This window comes from Oncorhynchus masou, chromosome 15, assembly GCF_036934945.1.
Source record: "Oncorhynchus masou masou isolate Uvic2021 chromosome 15, UVic_Omas_1.1, whole genome shotgun sequence".
NCBI classification, from domain to species: domain Eukaryota; kingdom Metazoa; phylum Chordata; class Actinopteri; order Salmoniformes; family Salmonidae; genus Oncorhynchus; species Oncorhynchus masou.
The window spans coordinates 19,292,206-19,304,086 of record NC_088226.1 but is presented as its reverse complement, the minus strand read 5'-3'; the positions used below and the strand labels follow the sequence as shown (position 1 = coordinate 19,304,086).

The following is an 11,881-nucleotide window of genomic DNA, read 5'->3' as shown; positions in this document are numbered from 1 at the left end:
AGTTTGTTAAGAAGAAATTTGTGGAGTGGTTGAAAAACGAGTTTTAATGACTCCATCCTAAGTGTATGTAAACTTCCGACTTCAACTGTATATACACTGTGTATATATATTTTTTTTAAATATCTGCCTCCTTAGTTTGTCCTTTTTATGATTTGTGTGAGAGTACCTGCTTATAGTTATTTATTATCTTCCATACCACTAATAGCCACCGGCCCCATGTGTATTTCAAGATTTGTCAAAGCGGAAATCTTTTTAAACCCGTGAGTCACATGCTTCAGCCTCATAATCCCACGGGAACACACGCATATCTGTCTGCTCAGTTTAGTACGCCACAGTGTCTACAACCTGCGGCTGAGCTATTCCCAACATCACTAATGTGCCGTGAGCTCCAGGTAAGGGACTGGCGACCCGGCTAAACGCTTGCTTGCTCTCGCCCCTGTATCGGCTAGATGGCCTGACAAATCAAATCAGCCTTCGACCCCCTGCCTCGGCCCTGGCCATTCCGAGACGCCACTGGAATCCATCTTTATTACCAGTTAATATTCGTCGCCATGGCGAAGCTCATTGGTTTTGATGCAGCGGACCACATTTCATGCTGTCGTCTCTATGACATCCAGGAACTCCGGGGGACCTGCACTCCAGACCTTGTCATACCACCGGCTCATAAACGCCCAATAGCAACATGATCTAATATTACAGAGGTAATAGCTGATGAGGGCAATAATGTTTTCCCATCGCGCTCTCTAAATGAGGTACCCCACCTGGGGGAGATGAGAGGATTTCTGGAAGATCACGACAAATGATAGAGCAGAACCCTCTAAATGTTAGAATCCAATTCAATTCTGGAAGATACTGATGATGCAGAGAGATGTCAACAGAAAGTATCCCCTTTTAAATGTCCTACCCCTATAAAAGGGATGTCTCAGATTGTGATGATTTGGCAGCAGCTCTCTCTGTACCTCATCAGGGCTGAACATCGATACCAGTCAGACACTAGTTTAGAGCAACACCTGAAGCTGTCCACATATTCTTCCAGATGATACAAGCTGCCAGGCAGGCTGTGGACTGTGTCGTAAGGTTTAGGTTGTCGTACAATGAGCAATATTTTCAGGTGGAGAAACAGGATCCCTGAGATTTCTGGTTCCTCCCTCCAAGTGATGATTATCCACTTGGATTGACAGCCAACCCTTTACTTGTGTCCCGAAAACATTGTGAAATTGTTCTATCTAATATGAGATGATCTTTTGGTAGAAGCAAGGCAGAGAAAACACATTGAAAATCAATGAACGCTATTAATTTGTGAAAAACAGAAAAACAGATCCCTGTTATTAACTGAATAGTGCAACTTGACTTGTGTATGTTTCTCTGAACATACCACCTCTTTCACCTGTAACAATTTGCCTGTTCTAAATTGGATTGGAGCCATAACAGATTGGAAAGGGTCAGCTAACTCTCATAATATAAATATTTGATTTCGGTGACATTTAAATAAAGGTAAAGATTTAAGTGGTTTCCTTTCTTCTTCTCTTCCTAGAGTCTATCCTGTCGCCCAAGGCAGTACTCATCAAATATTAACTGCTGTGTTTTGTCCCCATTATGGCGCGACAACAAATAGTGTCTCCCAGGTAGCAAATGTCAGAGGAACCTTTACAGATACTAATTTAGGCCCCTTTAGGGAGTTGTGTGTAATGGTAGCATTTAAAGCTCTTTCTTCTTCTCCTTTCCCTGGTGTCGAGTTTCCCCCCAAGTGTAGAGACTAAAGATGCTGCTTTCAGTTTGGCGTCTCACCCTCTCTGACCCCCTTTGTCTCTGGGAGTTTCTTCGTCATCAGCCTTAAAGGGATTCTAGAAGGGCTTCTCGAGGTGATTGAAAAGTAGCCTGTGAGTTTTAGTTGAGAGAAAATGTGTTTCGGTGGCTGTGTAGGACGTGTCCGTGATTAGTGCTTGACTTTAACTCGCTGTGACTTTCCCGACTCGACTCCCAGCTCTCTTGTAGTTCACATTACACAACCAGTAATAACCAGGCTGATATAACTCTGAGCCAGGAGGTTCAGTGTGTCTTGTGAATTGTGGCATAAGCAAAGAGTGAGTTGTGGTGTTCGCCAAGAGATAATTGAATTGTAGTGTATGCAAATTCATTGTGGCATACGCAAATATAGCTATAGCTAGATTACCCAGATTTGGACCAGGTCTCACTTGAAAAATACATTCTACCTCAACGAAACTAACCTGGATAAATAAAGGTTCAATAAAAATGTAAGAAATAAAAGATTTCTTACATGAAAGTCACATGAAACTAACGAGGAGGAAGAGGTCTCTTACACTGCATAGATCAAACTACAGCTTGTGTTTCTGCTCAGTGCGCCCTTTGTTTTTTTTACCATGACAAGAGGTTAACATTGATCTACATAGACTTGTATGGTCTTTACCAGTGGACAGTACGCAGGGCCTATAAGAACTGATACAATCAAATCAAATGTTGCAAATCATTTACTCAACAGAAAATAGGAAGCAAGCCATTGCTTCAACAGAATAATAGAGTGTTTGGAAGAGTATGATTGATTGAATTACGGGGACAGCAGCTGTAATGGAACATTTGTTGTTATAGGGTACTGGCGCCATCATCTGACATTGAAGAGGTAGCGTTTGTTTAGGATACACAGTAAAAAATGGAGGGTTCCTCGAGGGTTCTTTTGGAATGGTGATGATTCTATGTGGAACCAGAATGACTCAAAGAACCCTTTGGTTCTCAAAGAACTTCAAATGGTTCTTTGCAGTTCACAAAAGGGTTCTTTGCTTTTTTTTAGTAATAATTCAAATGTCGGGGTGGCGTCTTATTGAAATAATTTGGGGCGTTGTTTGCTAACAGCTCTTTTTGTGCAAGTGAGAGTTCCATTCTAGTTGATCTAGTCTGTTGTGTTATATATGTGTTATATATGTGTTATATATGACTATGGCCAGTGACAGGTGTTTTGTGAAAGACTCACACGGCCTTGTGTGGGAACAGTTGATTAAATCAGTGGTTCTCAGTTGTCTCAGGGATTCAACTGGTCAATTAACACAACAGTAAGGAATTTTAACAAGATCATATCGCTGACCCGAATAACAAACCCTGTATGCTTCTTCAAAATAATCTACAAAGAACCTTTGAGATTGAGGGAGGTTCTTTATAGAACCTTTCTCCATAAAGGTTCTATAAAGAACCATAAAAAGGGTTCTATATAGCCTCAAAAAGGGTTGTAGCCATAGCGGAACACTTTATTGGTGCTATATAGAACCTTGTATTAATGGTTATTTTTAGAACCTTAGGAAAGGGTACATTATAGCACCATACAGGTACCATTTAGAGCCTTATGCGTGTGGTTCTTTATACAGTAGCACTTTCAAAGAAAGGTTCGGAACAGGAACAAAAAGGAATCCGCTATGGTTACAAGCCAAATAACCCTTATTTGGCACTATATAGAACCATTTGTTTTTAGTAGGTAGAGTAGCAAGTGCAACATCATCACTTCCTTTGTTTGGAGTGCTTCAATTATAATTACAATGCTTGTTTGTATTTTAAGCATTTGGTCAAGCTTCAGGTTGGTGAGCGCATCATACTGCAAAATATTTTTTGTTTGTTTTTGCTCAATCTGATTGGGTGAGCCTGGTTCCCCGGTGGGTGGGCCTGTGTCCACCAAGCCCACCCATGCCTACGCCCCTGATTTCAATACAGATGAAGAGAACACACAATGCAACCAATGTGACATGCAACAATGTCTTTGTCATCTTTTCTGTCTCCAAATCCTGATGTCAGTGAGAGAAATACACTACCGTTCAAAACGGCAGATTTCTAATGATCAATCAGCCTTTTAAAATGGAAAACTTGGGATTAGCTAACACAACGTGCCATTGGAACACAGGAGTGATGGTTGTTGATAATGGGCCTCTGTACGCCTATGTAGATATTCTGCCGTTTCCATCTACAATATTCATTTACAACATTAACAATGTCTACGCTGTATTTCTGATCAATTTTATGTTATTTTAATGGACAAAAAAATGTGGTTTTCTTTCAAAAACAAGGACATTTCTAAGTGGCCCCAAACCTTTGAACGGTATTGTATGTTTTGAGTTGCAGAGTGCAAGAATACATGTGTTTTCGGACTGTAAAAGTATTTAGTTCACATGACTGTTTGAAATGTATAGTATGCCAGTAATGACAGGATCCACCACTTATTTCTAGTTATCTATTTTAAAACTGTTTTAAACCCACACACACCACAATTCTAGCAACCATCATTCCAATATCAGATTGTCTTTATTAAATCAAATATATTCAAATAGGCATATTATAAACAATTCCCCACAATGTAATCCACTGGATTGATAATACAATTAAATGATTCATAAAATATAATTCAAGGTTTTGAGGTCTTCACTGTTATGGACTCGTCCGTGTTGCCCTTGGCTATGGGTACGTCCAGGGAGGTTCTGAAACGGAGGGGGACCTCCTGCTCTGCTGTAGGGGCTTCCAGCTGGGGGGCGGCTGTGGGGGCTTCGATTCTCAGCTGTCCATCTTCTCCCAGAGAGCAGGTCAAGGCTGTCAGGTCTAGGTGAGCAGGCAGGTCAATTTTCTGAACAAAGCCTTTCTGTTGGGACGAGGAGGAGGAAAAGGAGCAGGAAGAGATGGCAGAGGAGGTGGATTTAGCCTCTTCTGCTTTGGCCTGTTTCATGGCCACCACGGCTAGCCTCCGTCCGTCCAGCTTGACTGTGATGTCTTCTGGGTTGAAGCCCTGGGCGTTTAGGCTCAGGGCCAGGGGGCTATGGCTCCGGCCTGTCCCAGCCACCTCCGTGCTGAGGCCCTGGCTCAGAGCTCCTGCTGGAACTCCTGTGCTCCTCCTCTCCAGGAATGGGGAGCCCATTCGGAGGTGGGCCCTCTCGTGCAGCTGGTACATACTGGGGAGCCCATCGCGGAGCTCTTTGAGGAGATCACTGGCCAGGTTGGACCTCCTCTGGAAGAAGTCCTCTTGGATCCCGGATAGGGCCTGGTGGCGCATGGGGGGGAAGACCATCCTCTCCTGACTGAAGAAAGGGTCGTTTCCAAAGATGCTCTCGATTGCTGGGGCGGCGGACTGAGTCATGTTGTTATTTTTTCCGTTTTCCTTTCCGGTCTGCTTCGAAGAAGAAGAGTGTGAGTTCCTTGGATCTCTTGCTGCGAGGATCTCTTGGTCGGCAAGCTACTCCCAGTGAGTGTTTCTGAACTTGTGGCAGCACCTCTCAGGCTTATATACTCCCTCTCTTCCTATGGCCCTCCCCCTTGTTGCCCTATTTACAACCCATGAGCTCAGTAAAGGAGGACGGGGGAAGGGGGCAGTAAGTGGTATGGGGCAAGAATTCCCTGCGACGAGTCGGTGGGCTAAACTGAGCTTATGGCCATGTCCTGTTTACGTGTTTTTACAGGCAGGCGCTTCTATTTCCCCCTCTGTGTTTTGTCATTGGTCCATTAGTCACAGCCGTCGGGTTGGTCGTGCCACAGCTGAGGGTCGCCTTACCAGTCTCCACCCTCTATCCTGAGTCACGGCTGTTGGATGAGATCAACGGGCTGATATTGTCCCTGGTGTGTCATACATGTGTTTGTGGAGCCCCACCCCTGTCTATTTGGAGGTGCTGGATAGGTTGTGGCGACATACTGGAAGTGAAGGCTACAGATGGCCGGACAACCCCGGGGTTAGCTGACGTGAACCCACAACTCTCCTTTAAGGAGCCAAGTGTTGTGACCATGTACTATAGGGGGCTATCCTCACAGTTCAGGATGGGTTCAATGAGCTAATGCACCATGTGCCAGGTATGTCTGTAAGCAGAGAAGAGACATGCGTGATGCATCGCTGACTAACAGAAGTCTGAGGAAGTTAGTCCGTTTGAATATCGTTGGTACATTAGCGCAGACTGAGTGAGGTCTATTTTAGACAACTTCCTGGTAGTGTAAATGCTGACACCATGAGTATAGCAACATGACAGGGGCGTAAAAAAATACATTGATGAGCGCTGCTTTTTTGAATTTAAATTTACAGCATGTACTTTTCAGCCTTCAGACGCTTTGGGACCTGCCATTCTAAGAATATCACCCTCAGCAAATGTTATTACCATTCACAGTCAGAAACAGGCTACACTCTAAAACCTAGAATTATTTATTTGTACACTCGAATGTTGCTACCATTCACAGTCACAAAAAAACACAGTAATTCGCTCCAATTGGAGATATTTAAGGATCACATATAGTGATTCTATACAAAGTCGAACAGCTTCATACAAATTCACCTCAACCCCTCAGTGCAACTTCACACCCTTAGACATTGTGTGTGGCGGATTTGTGTGTATGTGCGTGTGTGCCCTCATGGCCACCCGTGTGTGTCTCTGTGCTTCCACCCATGTGTGTCTCTGTGCTTCCACCCGTGTGTGTGTCTGTGCTTCCACCCGCATGTGTGTGTGTGTGTGTGTGTGTGTGTGTGTGTGTGTGTGTGTGTGTGTGTGTGTGTGTGTGTGTGTGTGTGTGTGTGTGTGTGTGTGTGTGTGTGTGTGTGTGCACGTGTACGTGCGCGTATTGATCACCCACAGACAGAAGCCATAAAGAACTGAGTCTGCTCCATTCTTTAGCGGCATGTGGCAGGTGTCTCCCAGTGCCTGCTGGGAGCTGGGCCATATGTCAGCGTGTCACCCACAATCCTCCCTGCGATGGAGTCGGGAGATTGATGGGGCCTAGAGACACTCAGTCATAGTTATAGCGAGGAGAGGAGAGGATAGGAGAGAGTATTTATAGCTGAGGAACTCAGGAAGAGTCATATTACAACCCCTTACACTTCTAGCATTTATACTGTAAGTTGAAGACCCACAAATGCTGCCCGGGATATTGATTGGATGCTGATTGGATGCTGGTGGATCAATGATGGTAGTTAAAATCGGTCAAATTGCATCATTCCCCAATTCAGCAATATTACTTAAGTGATTTCTTCAAGGAGACTGCCTTGGTTTTACTGTAGTTATTGAATATAGAAGTGCTGCTCAACACAGTGTTATTAACTGCTGGTTCTGAAGGGCCAATGTGTGTGCAGGCTTTTGTCTCAGCCCAGCACTTCCTGATTCGGCCAAACAAGGTCTTGGTGATAAGTTGATAAGGTGCCGTTGCGCTAGGCCATAAAAAGACACCTGGTGCTTTTTGGTAGGCAGTAAATACCCGCATACCAATGCCCCACATTATCTGTGCTATCTTTATCCACTAGGTGATGACAAAGCCTCAGAGCTGGGGCTTGAAATATACACTGAGTGTACAAAGCATTAGGACATAGAATGACCAGGTGAATCCAGGTGAAAGCTATGTTCCCTTAAAGTTATGAGACAATTGAAAAATGGATTGCGTATGTGTGCCATTCAGAGGGTGAATGGGCAAGACAGAATATTTAAGTGCCTTTGAATGGGGTATGGAAGTAGATGCCAAGTGCACAAGTTCGAGTGTGTCAATAACTGCAAAGTTGCTGTTTTTTTTCAACAGTTTCCCACTTGTATCAAGAATGATCCACCACCCAAAGGACATACAGCCAACTTGACTCAACTGTGTTAAGCATTGGAGTCAGCATGGGCCAGCATCATTGTGGAACGCCTTCGACAACCTGTAGAGTTGCCCTGACTTATTGAGGCTGTTCTGGTGGCAAAAAGGGAAAGGGGGGGTTGCAGCTCAATATTAGGAAGGTGTTCCAAATGTTTTGTACACTCAGAGTATGTGGAACCACATGACCAAATAGAGATGAAAGTGCGTCTTTTGATTTGAGAGCATCTGTATGACTTCAATAAGAACACTAGAGGTCAGCCCTGAGCCATTTTACTAAATGAAAGCAACTTCCTTGCAGCTGCAGGATACTTATTGGCTGGTGGGTGGCACTGTTGGTTAAGTTTGTAGACTCTCCGATACACCAGATACGTCGCCACAGGTTCACTGGCATGGAGAGCAAAGTCATGAGGTGTATACTGTATGTATTTAGCGTTCCTACTACATGATTGTTAGGACTAATGAAAACAATCCAAGACACAGAGGGGAACAGGACAATGGAATGTGTTGCATGCCACACTCGCACACAAACACACGCACACGCACGCAAGTAACCCCCCCACAAACACACTCAAACAAGCCCCCCCCCCCTCCCTCTTCAACACACACCCTCCTCCCAACCACTTTCCCCTTCGAAACACAAAAACGGTGCTTTTAGCAGCAGTGAGTCCCCAGCAGGGAGGGGCTTTCTGGGCCTCTCGCATCACAGAGGGGGGAAAGGACATCTATTAATCTGACAGCTCTCTCTCCCAGAAAGCCATGAGAGAGAGAGAGAGAGAGAGAGAGAGAGAGAGAGAGAGAGAGAGAGAGAGAGAGAGAGAGAGAGAGAGAACCCCCCCAAAAATCAACTGGCCCTTAATGCAGTTTATCTCTTGCCTGGTCTTAAGAATGTCTTAACATAAGCAGAAGTCCAAATGATGTATGGATGTTTTATTGGACTCCTATAGGCTTGCAGTGTTGGATTAGATTGATATGCTGTTTGGAGAGTGTATACGCATTGTGTACAGACAAGATAACTTAACAGGAAAAAGAGGAGGAGAACAAACACAGAAAAGAGAAACACGAGGAGAAATGATACAGCGAAATAAGAAAATCTATCATGCACAGAGGACACAGAGGAATCGGAGGACACAGAGGACACAGAGGAATCGGAGGACACAGAGGACACATAGGAGTGTGTGAGACACAGACAGGCAGCCTGTGTCACAGATACTGAAAGTGATCAACCGCCATGACGTGAGAAGCTTGGCAGCGAGAGGAAGTGAGTTGATAGGAGAAGGCTGCTACCGCAACTCTGTGGCAACCTACTCTCAGCCTCGCCTTGTCTCGTCTGTCTCAACCACACCTGACCTGACCCACTGGGGTACACGGTTCAACTTCTTCTGACTCCAACTTACAGTTGTTGTTTTTTTTTACAATTGCTTGGACCAATTTCTCAGTACCTATGTAACATCAGAACTCTTCACACAGTGAGCACAACAGCAGTCTATGTGGACTAAACTGTGAATACTTTTTCCTTGCTTTGGCACAAAATGCATTCAATCAATGACTACATCTTTCATATTTCATGAATTCTTTTCTCACTCAGACACAACCACCACCAAAACTCTATGTACCGACAGGTTAATTTGCACATGTTTGCATGCTCTTTTCAAAACTGTTCAACTTAAGTTCAAAACCTAACATAACACAAGCTTGAATAAGACAGCAATTTTCTACATTTCTACAGGCATACCCTATTGAAATATATTCCAAATCTAAAAAGGGAAATACTATCAAAAACAATTAGACCAACCACAGCTGATTCCCATTGTAGCTGAACACCTACCCAGGAGTTAGTCTTTCAATTTCTTTACCATCTATACAAAAGGGGACATCTTAGGAATAATGCTGTAATGTAATGTAAACATGGACCCAGCCAGAGATAGAGAAGTGGCTGACATTGCCCAAGACAACATAAGATGTGATGTGGATAAAAACCTGTGGCCAAATGCAGAAGATAGGATTGACTAGCATTGCTACGGTATCTGTATAGGTAGTTGGTGTATATACACAATCTTGTGTTTTGGAATTACTCAAAGCCAAAAAAATGACATAAAACATATTGAAGCATATTGTATCTCTCTAATTCATCCCTGTAACATATATTGCAGTGAATTCTAAACAGTAGAGAGGTGTCATTCTTGCTTTTGTAAAGAAATGTTGCTGAAGAAAACATTGTGTCATGCTACCCGTTGTTGGCGTTTTTTAGGTCATTGTTTTATGAGTGACAAAGTGTGCTTGTTGGGTGACAACCTTTGCTCGTGTTGTGGAAGAATGAGTTGATTTGAGATATGGATGAAGTCTTTTGATAGTTTTAATGCATTTTGGATGTGAAATAAACTGCTGTGCCAAGCTGAGAGTTGGTTAGGAGAACTGTGTGAAGAGTTTTGAAAAAGTGGCCTAAGTATTGAGAAATGGGTCCTAGTAATTGTTTAAAAAAACTGTAATCTGCTATTCCAGTCTGGACCTATGATCTCTGTGTATACCATAGGTCATACAGAAGATACAGGGAAAGATTTAATTTCGGCATCTCTCATTTCCGTGATTAGAAATGAGAGATGCACTCTATCGCTCTCCCGCTATGTCACACGCATATGTGCAGGAACGAGCGAACACACACACACACACACACACACACACACACACACACACACACACACACACACACACACACACACACACACACACACACACACACACACACACACACACACACACACACACACCAAACCTTCCTATGACTCTCTGGGCTTTGCCCCTGCTCTCTCATCAGTGACACAGACACAGGAAGAGAGAAAGAGAGGTCACATCCACACGCCGCAGACCAACGCTGGCCAGCTTCCCTCCCAGGCAGGCCCTTCCCTGGCAGGGCAGAGGTAGAGTCATTAACCCTCCCTCTACTACAGACATATAGTGGAGGCCTCAGTATCTCTGTGTGTGTGTGTTTATGTGTGTCTACAGGGGGTGTTGTTAATGCCCCTAATATTTTCTCATAGACGGATGACTTGTACCATCTGTAGTAGACAGCAGCTGTTGCCAATTGAAGGGAAAGGGGGGGGGGGCGTTGCCAGCCATCACACATATTGTTAGGGTGCTGGACAGGCACCACTCAACTAATGGACCTGTATCTACAAGAACATGTACAGATGTGCCTTAGTGAATGTGTGTCCCTGTGTGTGGGTGTGTGGGTGTGTGGGTGTGGGTGGTTGTGTGTGTGTGTGTGTGTGTGTGTGTGTGTGTGTGTGTGTGTGTGTGTGTGTGTGTGTGTGTGTGTGTGTGTGTGTGTGTGTGTGTGTGTGTGTGTGTGTGTGTGTGTGTGTGTGTGTGTGTGTGTGTGTGTGTAGTGTGGCCTGAGGGAGTGGGGGCAGGTATAAGTGTGCTACTCATGCCTTTGCAAAATTCCAGTATAGTGTCCTAGGAAAAGCATTCTGTCATATAGACGGAAGGCATCATTTACTGTAAATAACAAGTAAATAATGAATTGCTTTTCTTGACCTTGTTACCGCTTGCAATTATGGTATAGCTTTGTTTTATGAAATTCATAATAAAATGATTGTGACTGACTGTTTGGTAATATACAGTGGGGCAAAAATGTATTTCGTCAGCCACCAATTGTGCAAGTTCTCCCACTTAAAAAGATGAGAGAGTATTTGTATTTGGTCACCTACAAAAAAGCAAGATTTCTGGCTCTCACAGACCTGTAACTTCTTCTTTAAGAGGCTCCTCTGTCCTCCACTCATCACCTGTATTAATGGCACCTGTTTGAACTTGTTATCAGTATAAAAGACACCTGTCCACAACCTCAAACTGTCACACTCCAAACTCCAGTATGGCCAAGACCAAAGAACTGTCAAAGTACACCAGAAACAAAATTGTAGACCTGCACCAGGCTGGGAAGACTGAATATGCAATAGGTAAGCAGCTTGGTTTGAAGAAATCAACTGTCGGAGCAATTATTAGGAAATGGAAGACATACAAGACCACTCATAATCTCCCTCGATCTGGGGCTCCACGCAAGATCTCACCCGGTGGGGTCAAAATGATCACAAGAACGGTGAGCAAAAATCCCAGAACCACACGGGGGGACCTAGTGAATGACCTGCAGAGAGCTGGGACCAAAGTAACAAAGCCTACCATCAGTAACACACTACGCCGCCAGGGACTCAAATCCTGCAGTGCCAGACGTGTCCCCCTGCTTAAGCCAGTACATGTTCAGGCCCGTCTGAAGTTTGCTAGAGAGCATTTGGATGATCCAGAA

General features: G+C 44.1%; 1 protein-coding gene across 1 annotated transcript; it reads right to left on the bottom strand.

Annotated features, from left to right (window-relative positions):
* Positions 1 to 4,330: 4,330 nt before the first annotated feature.
* LOC135555019 (heat shock protein Hsp-16.1/Hsp-16.11-like) lies at positions 4,331 to 5,222 on the bottom strand. Its single transcript, XM_064987394.1, has one exon. It carries the CDS (start codon positions 5,120 to 5,122, stop codon positions 4,400 to 4,402), a length of 723 nt encoding a protein of 240 aa, XP_064843466.1. The 5' UTR covers positions 5,123 to 5,222; the 3' UTR covers positions 4,331 to 4,399.
* Positions 5,223 to 11,881: the final 6,659 nt, after the last annotated feature.